The sequence below is a fragment of the Cyanistes caeruleus genome, chromosome 1 (genome assembly GCF_971803275.1).
Source record: "Cyanistes caeruleus chromosome 1, bCyaCae1.hap1.1, whole genome shotgun sequence".
Lineage (NCBI taxonomy): Eukaryota > Metazoa > Chordata > Aves > Passeriformes > Paridae > Cyanistes > Cyanistes caeruleus.
The window spans coordinates 65,511,795-65,526,638 of record NC_141701.1 but is presented as its reverse complement, the minus strand read 5'-3'; the positions used below and the strand labels follow the sequence as shown (position 1 = coordinate 65,526,638).

The 14,844-nt window shown below is 35.1% G+C and overlaps 1 protein-coding gene across 15 annotated transcripts in view; it reads right to left on the bottom strand.

Annotated features, from left to right (window-relative positions):
* Window positions 1–1,495: 1,495 nt before the first annotated feature.
* Window positions 1,496–14,844, bottom strand: part of PTPN3 (protein tyrosine phosphatase non-receptor type 3) — a 160,441-nt gene continuing 147,092 nt past the window's right edge. For all 15 annotated transcript variants that reach the window (XM_023921791.2, XM_086896611.1, XM_023921789.2 and 12 more), the window contains exons 25-27: window positions 9,659–9,804; window positions 8,851–8,986; window positions 1,496–4,960 (exon numbers count right to left, since the gene is read on the bottom strand). In XM_023921791.2, coding sequence (XP_023777559.1) covers window positions 4,883–4,960; window positions 8,851–8,986; window positions 9,659–9,804 — 360 coding nt within the window. In that variant the 3' untranslated portion in view covers window positions 1,496–4,882. The remainder of the gene's footprint in view (window positions 4,961–8,850; window positions 8,987–9,658; window positions 9,805–14,844) is intronic.

Here is a 14,844-nt window from a genome sequence, read left to right as displayed (position 1 = left end):
CCCCTGCTAGCAGCACTGTTTAAATTTCTCTGAAAGGAGATCAGTTGAGACTTGTCTGAACACCACACTGCCTCTACAGCAGGTGGGAAAAAAAAAAAAAAAATCCTTTCTTAAGCAACAGTAAAATCACCTCGCCTGAGACAAAGCCAGTTTCACACTTTCACTTTCCTACACTTGTAGGAAACCTCAAAGTGATTTTATAAGGCAAAACAATGACATTTCAGGAAACAAAATCATGAAAGACAAGTAAACACAAGTTAAGACAGTTAACAGTACACTGAAGTGCTTCACTAATGTCTATTAAAATAAATGCTTTAATATTTTAAATACAACTTTAATGAAAGGTTTACCTGCAGCTAAGCCCAAAATAAAGCACAAACTAAGACTACTCTTATCCAAGTAGACTGCAAGCAAATGTCCCCTTCCTGAGATGAATTTGACTTAAAAAAAAAAAAAGACAACAACAATATTTCATTGTCTCTTATAGTCCATACAATTTGTTTTTTCCCATAATATTATTGATCCTCAACATTTGCTCTTTATATGAGTTGTAAGAATGCTACTGTCACAGAGCTAGTGTGAGCTGAAAAATGGTTAAATCTATTGATATTATGTGGAACTTCTTCCTTTTGATTCAGAAAAACTCTTTTCTTTAGAATGACAGGCTTCAATGATTGTAGATGCTACTGTTTGAGGCTTATACAGTGTTAAAGTACACTAAAACTAAATCATATTGCATTAGACATACATTTAAACTGTTAATGTAAACTACGGTTAAAACCAACAGCAATTTGAGATGGCTGAGCACTATCAGTGTCAGAACTTAAATGCAAGAAACACATATAATAAAAACATTTTTTTATATAATGAATTAATCATTCACTTGGCCTTTGAACAAAGTATTTAATGTTTACTCTCTATATAGCTTCAACTAATAAATGCTTTTAACCAAGTAGACTGGTTGCAGGTTACTAATCAAAATACAAACATTTCCCAGCACATGTTCTCTGGAAAGGCTGAGAGAGTAAAATAAACTTGCACTTAAATGCTATAGGATAGAAAAATAAAGCCATTATCAGTGAAATAACTATGTTTAAATTATAATTGACTGAATATTAACCATGTGCATCTATTTTCAACATTTATGCGTTTACTCTGACACAAGAATACTGTCTACAGGGAAGAGCTTTTTTGTAAAAAAGTATCATACTATACTTGTAATAAAGCCAATGCAAGGTTGATGATACAGTTGAGAACTGTAGTTCTTTTAAAATACATATATATTTAACCAAGTACTGCATAGTAGGAAATATGAGGGTAAAAAGGGAAACCAACAGTTAAAAAAATGAATATATATGAAGACTTATTGCTGAATTTGTGGGTACACTTTGACTGCATATAATTTAGTATCAACAGGATAAGATACTACAAAGACAGGATAATTAAAAGCAAACCCCTGGATTACAATTTTTTCTTTTTTCAAACACCACCACTGTTCAAGGTTTAGTTGTATTTTAATGATTTGTATATCATACATCTGATTACACAAAAGGAATTCATGGTTTAGGGCACTGTTTTTCTTATTTTTAATAAATAGCAAGACCTGACCCTTTCACCTCCGTCTCAGAAGTGTTCCTGTGTGGGATTTCTGTAGAGGCGCTGAATAGGCAGTTAAATTATTTCCATATAAAATATAAAGCCACTAAGTTAAAATTTGTTTAATTCTGTAGAAATAAATGTTAGTGTATTTCACAGTGATGAAAACCTCAAGAGTTTATTGCTCCCTCTTCAACCACCACCACACCACCAGATAGTTTGAATACTTATTTTCAGGATCATGCCAGCACAGGAGAATCTGAGGGTAAAATGTTTATGAAGGTTATACAGAATCTTGTCTTCACAGCATTTTCTACCATTTGCCAATTGCTTGACAAATAAAAACTTTGTGGTCACAAGTCTTAACTCCCACCAAACCCCACCCCCCAATCTAATCAATTAAATCTAAGTCTTCGTGATTTCTTAATTTTTGTCAAAACAAAAGCTGGCATTAAGATGTTTTCACAATTTCATCTTGCTTTCATTGCAAGATCAGATCTAAGGCATACTTCATTCAGTGCAAAGTCATCACACACTACAGAGAGAAGACAAAACCCCTTCAATTCTCCCCTATGGACCCTACAGGTACCTGTGCAAAACCCAGCAAGACTGAAATAAAGATGGACACAATATACAAGATATGTGTGAAGTTAATATTTCCTCAAAGGCATTTAAAGAAAACAAACAAATAAACTTACAGAGATTACTACTTATATAGCTTTGAGTATTCTCTCTGTGGCCAGCAATTTCAATCAAGTTATTAAAATCCAAGAGCTCCCCAATGGTATTACCAAACCCATCCAAGTTTATCAGAACAAGAGCAGCATTTGTTGTCAAAATATGACAGTCATCATTTAAATCCACACATACTGACCCAAGTCAAGCCTATACCATATATCTTGAGACTGGCGTTATACAAGAAATACGTTTACAGTGCTTTGGTAAGTACATATTAAACATGAAGAAACATAAATACCAGTTGGAATATAAGAATAACCTTGAACACAAAAAAACCATGAGTACTTCCATGAAAGACACAGATGTCACAAAGATGCTCTAAATATTTTCTTAGAATTTATTTTCTTGCCTTTTCTCACTTCTTGACAAACTAATAAATGCAAGTCATGCCAACTGCAAGGGATGACTGAGACCTGGGCAGAGGAAAACTTTTAAAAAAAAAAAAAAAGATATTTTAACAGACAGGCACACACGTAACAAAGCTTCCCAAATAACATGTGCATGTCCACTGTCATTTTACCTTTGGATTCACACAGATTGAGATAGCTGGTGCAATATAGCAAGAAAGGAGTGAACCAGTCTTTTGCCTTCTAATCTGTGACCAATCAGGCAAGATGACAATGATCCAAAATATTACAGAAAACTCCAGTTGAAGTGAAATTTGGAATGCAGTATCTAAGGATGTGCACAAACCTAGCCACGGTTCAACCTAACAGAGCCAAGAAGGTTTCCATGTTGCCATCTACTCCGCACATCTCAATTGAAATTCTTTCAATCAATAAATAGTAACCAGGTATCTTCTTCAGGTATAGCTAAAAATGTAATCTTGGATAAAGGACCAAGCTTACAAAAGTCAAGTCAGCAGTTTAGCTCATCCTACGTGCACTTTCTTGTTATCTCCTGGGGGGAAAAAAACTGTAATCTTCCAGTAACATGAGAGATGCATATTGTACAGCTGTGATAGTTTCTATAATGAAACTCCAGCTATAAATGATAATATCCATAATACAAACCATAATCCTGAAATACATCTGAATATGTGTGTGCATATATATCTCTCTGAAAAAAAAATTATCTAATTTTCTCTTTTATACATATAAACATCTGGCTAATATGCCCCATAAAAATTTTTCCCTATTTAGAAGTAATTTTTTAAATAACAAAGTTTTAAACAGTCCCTTAGAATATTTTTCAAACACTATTAAAAAATGAATAACTATCTCAGGTTAATCAAAAAGCACACACAAAATAATTTAACATTATACAAATGTGGTTATACTGTTCAGAAAGTCCAATTCTCTCATCTGAAATGAAATAGAGACCAGTGTACCTTAGGGTGAATTATTCATCAATGTACAAATTCATTTTCTCTTTCCACGTAAATCTTCAGGTGAATTCAACTGCATTTCTGTATAAGCAAGAAACACAGTAAATCTGGAGAACTCTTGCAAAAGGGAGTTGTGTTTCGCTGGATAAGAGTGCTTTTGCTGGAGGGCAGCAAGTCAACATTTTATCACTGTCTGAACACTAGCAACACCTGTGCCCTTGTAAGCTTCACACCTTGAAATAGCAGCAACATATTTGATGGGTTCAGTAGTAATTTTTCTTCCAGTATTGGATTAGACTACTCTGCATATACAGCAAGTCAAAAGTCTAGTACTTGTGTGCAATATTAATCCACATTTACATCTGAAAACTCATAAATACACATGGAAACAAACACGACAGAGAATTAAACCTCGTTTTAAGTTAAAATATTTTCAGTCCACATACAGAAACAGCAGTGGAAAGTATAAAGGAGACAGCAGAAACAGAAGAAAAGGGGTGCAATAACTAAAACTGTAAGAAGTAGGTCCCGGTCAAAAGGGCAAGTTGCAACTAAAATTGGTCAACAGAAGATGTAGGCTGTACCACCTGCATAAACGCCTAAATGCAGCATTATTTTCACATCACATACAGTAGATGTGATTTCTAAGCAGCATATGATAACAGCTGGCATACTCACTAATTTCTCCAGCTCAGTGTTCAGTAGGTATGCATAAGCCTTTAAAGCTCTTCGTCAGCCTTTTAGTCAAGGTTAGAGTTCTATGGATATTTAGTATCCCAAAAGAAAAGTTACAAATATTCACCTTCAATGAACTTTCATATGATACAAATATATTAAATACCTTCTTAAGATGAATCATTTCAATATTAGTTTTCTTTTTGCTATTTCAAAGGAAACACAAGGAACTTTGTAACTTCCAAAGTAAAGGGTGTCTTAAGGCAGTAAAAGATATTTGTTAAGGTTTCCATGATTGTTTATGGTTGTTTATGTGAATAATGCATATTACACACAATTGCTGTCATATATTTATCTATGTGACTTTGTTATACTGTACATGATTTAGCAATGTTTTTGAGGAATTTAAAGTGCCACAGTTCAAACGTGCTCATCTGTCTTTTCATGGGCTTCTAGTCCATTCTAGTTGCTTTCAGAAACAAGCCCTTGCTCTACTTAAAGAGCAGTTTTTTTAGGCGAAAAAGGAATTCATCCTTCACTGCTGTGCTAACTGGAATCCAGTGGTCGAACCAATCCTTCTTTGTAAACACGAAGAATAGCTTCACAAACAAACTTGTATTGACTCTGTGTAGGAAAGAAAACACAAAAACATTTATGGATGTTCAGTCAAACTGCTGATTAGACAGTATTATTGAATAGGACTAACAGTTCCATGGCTTCCTTTTTTTCCTGAGCAATGACAGGAGAGGAGCTACAAGGATGGGAGGAGAAAATCCTACTCTCCTGTCTGTGTTCACAGTAAACAAAGCTGACATTTACTCTTCCTTGAAGGACAAGCACTAAAAATCACACACCAAGGAAAATACAGTTACCCAAACTAAAAGAATACGTGCTTAATTTTCAGGAAATAGGAATTATTTGTAAAAACTGTGCATAACTTTTGACTAAGTTTAACTTGATATTTACCTTCTTTATACATCTCATCTATCTGGGGGGGGTGGGGGGGTGGTAGTTATCTAATTATTAAGAGTATTCTGAGTTTGCCAGTCCTGCAGTTACATATTACTGTGCACATTTAAATTACATGCCCAAGGCCACATTTAAAGTTGCCATATAGGGTCTATAGGTGCAACTACCTAACTGAAGGCCCCCCCCCCTTTTTTTTTCCAAACCACCTACAGTACCACAGGAGTCACTTCATTTTCAATTTTTGATCAGACCACATATCTCTTTTTGTAACAGAAGGGGATCAAAACCTTTCAAATTAATATTTTTGAAGAACAGCATCCACATTAATTCTTCTGTCACTCAACATTTTGATCTCAATTAGATCTTAAAGTCTTCAAAAATTAGAGTTTCTTTTCTACATTATACTATTACCAAGACTAGGTCTTCCATGACCTTGTAATATAATTATTTGTTAAAAACAATTAGCCTGTAAGCCTCTGCCTAAAAAGTGATACAAGGAGACAGTATCCATAGGACTAGTGCAAAACTGAAAATCCAGCTAGCCTGAATAAATTTTTATGACTAACACAATCCTGAGAACACAAGATGATTGAAATTTATAAGAACTTGCAAAGATCAAAGCATCCTCACTTCTGTGGAAGTACTATTGTCAAAACCCCAAAATGAACCCTTTTCTCCAAAGTTCCATGTCATGTATTCAGAGAAGCAAAGCTTCACATTTTTTACATCCCTTTGTCCATCTTTGAAATGTTCTCCCAGCTGCCCTTGTATTGACAGTTCCCATCAACTCTTCTGAAGCATCTGGAAACATTCTCCCACTATCTCCCAAAGAGAAAGGCTAAAAGATAACATTTGGACTGTGAAGGACCTTAGGTTGCCTTTGTATACCAGCAGTGAAGAATGTTATTCTTGTCCATAACACAACACACTTTCTTTTAAGTACAGAAAAACTTAACGAAAACAAGAAGGTGGAAATGCGTTTTCTGCATCTTGATTTATCTGGATTTTCTTTCAACCTTTCAGTCAATTACTCCCACCTTCAATATCACTTTGTTCTTATTTCTTAATTACCTTCACTTGTCTCTTCATTGTTATTGTCATTTCCATATTTCTACTGCCTGAACAAGCCAGGTGTGGTATTTAGCTCTCTGTTCAATACTTCTGTTAACTTGTGTGATCAAGTTACTGAACAAATAAAAGAATGAGCACCTCAGCATTGCTTCCTCTGACTCAATCTCTGACTACTTGTTTTCTTTACTCTTATCTGTTTCATGTATTCTTATTGCTCACTCTACTATCTACCTCTATCAAGTACATCCTAAGCACTGTATGCTGCATGGTTCAGATACCTAATTTCTCTTTATTGGAAGAGAAGGGTTAATCTTTCCTTTTTTTAATTAAAAGCCATACAGTTACACCGACTTTGTTATAGCTTCATCATTTTGGTTGAAGTTCTTTTGCTGCTCAAGGTAACAAAACCACTGGTCTTTGAGAAATTACAGCATTCATATGATTAACAACAGACTCTAAACTAACCAAGTAATAACTCTGATCAGCCCATTCTTTTTGAGTGTGCCCTGTCACAACATGCATCTAGCAAATCATTATCACCTTAGAATCGGAGCACACACAGAGTGTGCCCTACAGGGCAGCTGAACGTGCTTTAGGTAAAGCTATTAAAACTGAACAATCCCCTTATTACAACCGAATAATCTCTAATGGCTTCTCCCAGAAATCCTACGTGGGGTATCAAATATAACAGTGAGGCTAGGTGGAATGCAGGCATGGGAATGCAATAGAGCACCCAGGATAGATCCAAATATTAACATGCAGCTCTCTGGTATTCTGTTTTCTCACAGCTGAGTGCTTGCTTCTCTGTCTCATTTACAGTACAATATGCCAATTTTGCTCACTGGCTTTTCACAACAGTGTCTACCTTCTTCAGAAATAACACATGAATTTAGTTTCACAGTATTGCTGCTACAGATCATCCCTCTCCTGATTGTGCTGACAGCAAACTGCATAACACAGCAAGCAAGGTAAAGAATCTTATTCTGGATATTCATTTTCCGTACCAGGAGTCTGACTGTAGCTGTATTTATTACTATTCCCTGTATTCTTCAGTTATGTCAAAGTGTGGAGTGAAAGGACAATTCTGTCTCATTTCTGTTGTAACAAAAGGGATTCAGTCTTCTGGCAAGCTGAAGTTTACTTCAGGTTTTTACATCTGATCCTCAAGAACAGGATCACTTCTAGAATGCTGAAGCTTGAACTTGTTTAGGTAGTTTTAGAAACTGAGGGGTGTAGACAGGTACAACTGCAGAAGTTAACACTTGGCTTCCTTAAACTTAAAGCTAGTGTTCTTCATCTCATGACCACCTTTGTCATCAGCTCAGCTTCTACTTCAGCAAAGAACAGGCAGGGCACCTTTCAAACAACTGCCTTGTCAACTACACAGTCCTGATCCCCTTCCAAAGAGTGCACTCCTGCTGCAATGAACGTGAATCCCAGCAGCACACATGCACAAGCTCTGCTCACTGAGCGCTCTAATGGTACACAGGCAGCTGCAGATTCTGACACTTTCATGACATTTGATGATGCAAGATTTCCCCCACATCTAGTCATAATGCTAATACCTGCAATCATTAACCTGCTAATGAATAGAATTTGTCTTTTAAGTTTTCTGTGATCAAATGGATTTGATTTCAATGCATTTTAGGCATTTTCTTTGTAAGATGAGACAGAAATGCCCAATTTAATTGTGTGGCTTTCTATGTCTAAACACCCTTTCATTTCTCATAGGGCATTCAGTTCTGCAAGATAACCCACACTCAGAATTTTTGTCATCCAGCCTCTCCTAAAGAAAGAACAATCTCTCATCCTTCATCCTTCTCTAACGTCAACATGTTCATTTCCAAAGCTGACACAAATTTGCTCTCATGAATTCAAAGTTGCCTCACTTTCATCTTAAAATCACCGTCTATTTTCATGTTTCAGCTACTGAGGCTACACAACTTGTCTGTATTTTTTTCCAACTGAGTAGTGGCAAAATTAAAAAAAAATCTGTAGTACATTCTTATGGAATTTCTGCTCTAAAGTGGCCTTTCGAAAAGCCACTTCCTTCTTTTCAAACCAGACCACAAACACTTTGATTTTACTTTCAACTTAGTAACTTCCTATAGTACTCTGTACGAGAATAAAAAGCAAAAATTTATTCTAGGTTCTTGAAGAGAATTTAGACAAAGGACTGTGAACAGATGATCAGTACAAGTCTGACTTTGGGCATTCTAACTACTTACAATGTATCAAAATCAATTATCTTTTCCTGGCAAGATAAGAAATATTTTAAAAACAAATAAATACATACCTCATTAGCAAAGCAGCCTTTGCCACCATGCTACATTATGGTAAATTTATGAAGTTTGAAATATAATGACAATTGAAGATTCAGACTACTAGATCCTTTAAAAATATTTTGGACCTGTTTTGTAACTTGACAAGTGCAGTTGATATACAGAAAAATATGCTTCCTCTCCATCACTTACTGATGTTTGCACCATCATAGCTCTCTGGTCTCTCATTTTCCGTACAATATCCAGTGGATAAACAGGCTGGTTCCTTTCAATTAGGCACATGGCTGTTTCCATAGTGACCAACACACCAGTGCGACCGATTCCTGCACTGTGAAATGCAACAGGAAAATAGTCTATAAAATTAGGTTATTGCAATGCACCAAATTCATATCACAATTTTAATAGTAGGACAACCTTGGAAATTACAGGAAGACCATAGTAAAATTAAAAAGAGGGCAGAGTTTATTTTTACAGCAACTTCAGTAATATTTTCTGGTAATTACTGAAAAGAAAATATTTTTTAATACAAGTAAAACTAAAACCTCACCTAAAGTAAAGGCATTTTTAAACAATTAAACTGTTCAAACGTCAATGGTTTCATATTTTTGTCTTAAAAAAGGTCAGATCTAATTGACTGCTTTTATGACACACACTTGTACAGCAGGAAAAGAATTTTTGCAGTACCATTCAAAATGAGATTATAACAGTGGTAGAGGATAAAAACCAGAGAACAAATTAAATTGCAGATTATCAGATCTGTGATAATTATGTGACTAAGCCATTTCACCATTTCAAAAGGTTGCAGGAGAAAAGGAGACAAAGTAAACTCATCCTTTAGATAGAACATCAGTGTTTCTGTCTTCAGCAGTAAATGCTCGTATTGCATGGTTTAACATTTTCATCAAATTCAAGGAATCTCCTGTCCTGAGAAACTTTTCCCACCAAATGCTTATTCTAAGGCTGAAGCAGATCTATAATCAGAGTTTTTAAACACAAGTACCTGCAGTGAACAAGAACTGGCTCATTCTTTACTCTCTTTGGCCTCATACAGGTCACAAACTCCAAGAAGTCCATGGAGTCATCAGGAACGCCATGATCCGGCCAAGCTACGTACTGGAGATGGGTGACGGTGTGTTGCTGTTCTGTCTAAAATACAGTAAAGTTTTCAAACAATGGCCAGTGTTATGACTCCTGTATTAATGTTTACTAGATACAAGTCATTTTTTTCACAGCAAGTGTTTTCTGCAGATGCAATAAGAGGTAGATGGTGTAAAAAACATTTGTGATTTTAAAATTCAGTGTAAAGTATGAACATGTAATAATTCATAAGGCATAACATTTTCTAAATTAGTGAAGTATCAAGTTTGACTTGTGTGAACTAAATATTTTAATTTTTTGATTTATTGACTGTTAACCTATGACACTTTGACATCATTGATTCACCTGAGCTAAAATGCTACAAGACATAAGCATAATAGTATTATACTACAGTACAGAACTGGTTGGAAAACTGAGAACAGCAGAACTACTGAGAACAATACTAATATAACAGGGGGTTAGGGCTATTCAATCTACTACAAATATGTGTGTGCACACTTAGAGATTCAGGTATAATAAAGTTGCCTTCAACACTTGCTAAGTCTGGTTTCTATTAGAAGAGAATATATATACATATATATCATTCATACATACATGCTCATTGTACATATATGAATGACATCTGTATGATCCACAGGAGGATACTCTTCTGTATGGAAGCAATATAATTAGTTAAAAGACTCTGTTGTACAAAGAGTTCTTTTTTTGAATCAATTATTCGTAAAAACATCACAGTTTTACAGAAGTTCTTTCAGTTTAGCTTTTTGTTAACTTTGATTATGAAATCACTCAATCATCTCTGCATTCAGATTGGGCTGAACTGTTATGTTACAGATGTAACTAATGGTTAGGGTGGGAAGAGGCTCGTGAGCTCTGTTGCATCATGCAGCAAAGATCTCAATCCTTACAAACTGCGTCCCCATGTTCCTTAATTCCTTCCCCATGTTTTGCAATAGCTAACCTGTTACCTGCATTTATTTTCTGTCAATTGCCAGACTTAAAATTTGACAGCCTTCTGAAATAAAACTCTCATTTTTGGCTGGATTAGTCTGTAAAAGCTGGCCGTTCCCTAGTGGTCCACACAGGAATGTTTCTGTGATGCTAGTGGCTTTTAGACTTTTTTCTCTTTTTCTCTTATGCTCACAACTGCTGAAATATAGGACATGTTTTAAATGTCTTCAACTGCTTGTTTTCCTCTCCCACTTGAGGGTGCTCCACTCCCAGGGAACAGGCTAGTAGGACACATAAGATGGAATAAGTACTATCTATGTACTAAGTAGAGTTTTAGGGAATACATTTATTCCAGTCAGAGCAATTTCAGAAATTTACAATTGTCCACAAGGACAAAAAGAAAAACTACACAGCTCATACTTTTCTTCTTAAAAGCAGAGCCTGAGCAATTAAAAAGGGCCAGCACAAGACCCACATGGACCATGTAATCTAACATTAATGACCAAGCTCACCATAATACAAATTACATCAGGTTCTACCATCCATGTCATCAAGAGATGCACAATGACCAGGATCTCTGCATGAAAAAGCATGTATGGCTTTTTGTTACCCAGCTCTACTGAGTAGAAAAAGTTCACCTTAACCAAATGATTACCATTCACATTTTTCTGAAATGGCACAGATTAAAAAAAAATAAAATACAAAAACATGTCTAAAAATGTCTTTAAAAAGTTCTTCTTTAAAAATCTGCATATGCTTCATCAGAACCTCTTCAAAAGGGAAATGAGATAAAGAAGCAATTACATGTAACAGTTTGAGCTCATTCTCTTCAATTAGAGACCTCTGAATTACAGCATCCTGGTGAAACAAAGACTTGACTAATTTGAAAATTATCCAAGACTGAGTACCCAGTTGTCATTCATGTGCTTTAAGAACCAAAAGCTATACAACATGGATAAGTGCCAGTGGCACACCTGAGAAACACTGACAGTCATCTGTAGAAGCAAGAAGTTATTTTTCAAGCTCAGAACAAAGGAAAGAACTGACTTAATTTTTACTTATCAGTGCTTCAGGCTCAAATAGAGTGAGCTGCATTTATTAAATTGTTTACAGACATCAGGTACAAGAAGTATGTTATGTAAGACTTATTCAGAGTGAGAATACACTAAGAACATGCAATTAGCCCTCAGAGCTGCTGCTTTTGGTGTAAGAATCTCCAATTTCTGTTAGGTGCCCTTAATCATCCTTAGAGACCAATATAGGTGTTTGCTAATTATTCCAGGTATGCTTCGAGCCTCAGTGTAGCCCTCTAATTATTTGTGCTTTAACACTATCAGTTTTGATTCTTTTGTTGAGTTCTTCTGGGATGATTCAAAATGCTGCAGCTTGACTATTCTGTCACTTGCTTTTCAAAATGCACAAATATTTTAAAACACTTTATGCTTTATTAGCAATTTAAACCTGACCTAAGCAGTAAATACATTCATTTATATTAGAATTAGTTTTTCTATGTCTAAGCTTTTATGTCTCATGCAGAAAATGTCAAAGCAGTACTTTGATGAAGTCAAGTTTTAAAGTTATTTTTAGATTTTTTTTTTCTTCTTTAAAAAAGTAATATCTTCAAGTCTAGTGAAAATCAGTTTTTTAAGTACAGAAAATGTCAGCCAAACAACACTCCACATGGAAATAACTTGCATTAAAAGACCACCAAAGTTACTAAAATCTAGCACCTATACATGCAAAAATGCTAGAAGTATAGTTACTGGTTCCATAGTTAGCCCTACAGTACATGTTCAGCTATCAATACCTACTTTTAAACACTATTCCTCCCAGCTCTCCCTCCTTTGTATAGACCTGGTAATGGAAAATAAGTGGCAACTTCTCATTATACTCATTATTATAGTGTATCAAACCACTATTTTCTGCAACTCAGTTTAAGTATTTTCCAGAATTTTTTCTTTTTGCACACAGGTTTTCAATGATAGTCATCCTAATGATTGATAAATGTATAATATTTCTTCATAAAAATCTGGCTTTATTTGTTCTGTTTTATGAGTCTTAGAGAAAGTGAGGCAGTAGGAGCTGCTTATGGCTTGGTTGCTATTTTTGTTTAAATTGACCTTGTACACCTTGCTATTCCAAAACTATTTAATGATTTTTTTTTTTAATTCCTGTGGACTGATTTCAGTGGAATTCATGGATTTGATATTTCTCCAAATCAGTTTAAAAATTATGGATTCAAATAAATTAGCCCAGACTCCAGTGACACTTCAGGATTATGTAATTTTCCCATTTTATCGTCAGCCCTTTGGCCAACATTTAGCTTCTTCATGGCATTGATCCATATTTAATTAGTTAGGAACTGCAGAAGTCTAAGACATCATGTTAATCCCCAGCTGTCTGTTGTTGTGCTTCTTCACTGTCATTACAGTGAAGTTGTTCAGCAAAAAATTCTCCAACAAACCTATGTACTTGTCCCTACCCATCCTGAGCAAATTTAAGATAGGTAACTGCAGCAGCAGCTTCATGGTGGTTAAGCTAACATCCTAGATTTTGCTCAGAAGCACATAATCTTTTCCAGTGAGTCTGTCACTGGGGCTGAAACTCCTGATGAAGAATAGGGCTGTCACAGGCAGTGCTTCAAATGGCAGCTCTAACACTTGCAATACTGTACTGACAAGACCTTCAGCCACAAGAATATCCATTCTTCATCCATCTGCGGTTTGCAGACTTGCTTATTATAATTACATCAAAAAGCAAACTTTCTTGTTTCATTCTCCTTAAAAGATACACTCTCCCTGATTAATAAAAGATTTGTGTGCTCTTCAAAAAATCAACACACAGAACTTAAAATAACAATAATCATATAGAAAGTTGGAAATTTAAACTTGAAATGTCAGCCTTAATTCTTACTTATGTTAAAAAACAAGCAATTGATTTTACATTTCAGTTAATGTCCTTTTTCACAGAGGTTATAACATAATCTTCAATAATGAGACAAAAAAAAAAATCACAGTGTGGAACTACATTAACTCTGAAATGGTCTTTTTATCTTCCAAGCAGGAAAAGGCAGGCTCCTTGCCAGTGAGCTTCACAAATATACCTTGAAAGCTGAGTCTGAATGATCAGGGTTAAAGCCCACTTTCTAAAGAGTAGATACTCTGGCAAGACTCATTTGGCACGTCTTGGACAACTTTTTACACATTATTATGCTGCTGTACACACTTGCCATAAAACGTCTAACTTACTTTTGTTCTTTGGCTCTTTATATTTCAAAACCAGTGAGATTTCATGGCCAATCATACATTGTAAGGCATTTATGTTAAAGGAAACTGAATGAAAATTTGTTTCAGGCTTCTTATGCTATTTTGTCGAGGATCATAAAGAAATACGTGTCTTGATTTACAAAATACTGCACTATGTGATGAACTCTGCGCTTTCACTACATGATTTCTTTCATTTGGTCTGTTTGTTCTGGACCCCAAAATGTTCAGAAGCTTTTTTTAAAAGATGAAAAGCCTCAACCAACCTCAAAACCCCTCAAACTTAGTGCTACAGTATAGCTTTCAATCTTTGTATTGAAAAGAAAATGCAGGAAATGAAACCTTTTTCATTTTATGAGACTTAGAAAGGTTACAAATAAATAATTTGAGTGACAAGGACTTAAACTTTGGGTACATATAGTTGCAGTACTACTTTTATGAGGTTAATTTTTTCTGTGTTGACATTCAAGTTTATCGCCTACAGAGTAATTGTCCAAAATACAGAAACAAATGTCATGGTCCTCCCTGACTGAGCAGTTTCTCATACCTAGAAACAGAAGTACTGTAAACTGTCTTAACTGAAAAACCTTTAAGTACTGACATCTGACATCTCACATGTTTATGACTGCAAAGAAAAACTTAATCACATTAAAACAAATCTGGATGCACTGTCAAGCAAGAAAATGTCAAGTTACAACTGTATGAGATTAAAGGATTGGTGATCTTGCTGCAAGAACATTGATTAAATATTATATTTTAAAACAGATTTTGCCTTTTCCTTGCTTACTACATACTATTACTACTAGGTAACAGTAAAATCTACTTAACAGTACAGAAGTTTAAGCGATAGACTACAAATTAGCCTTTGATCAGT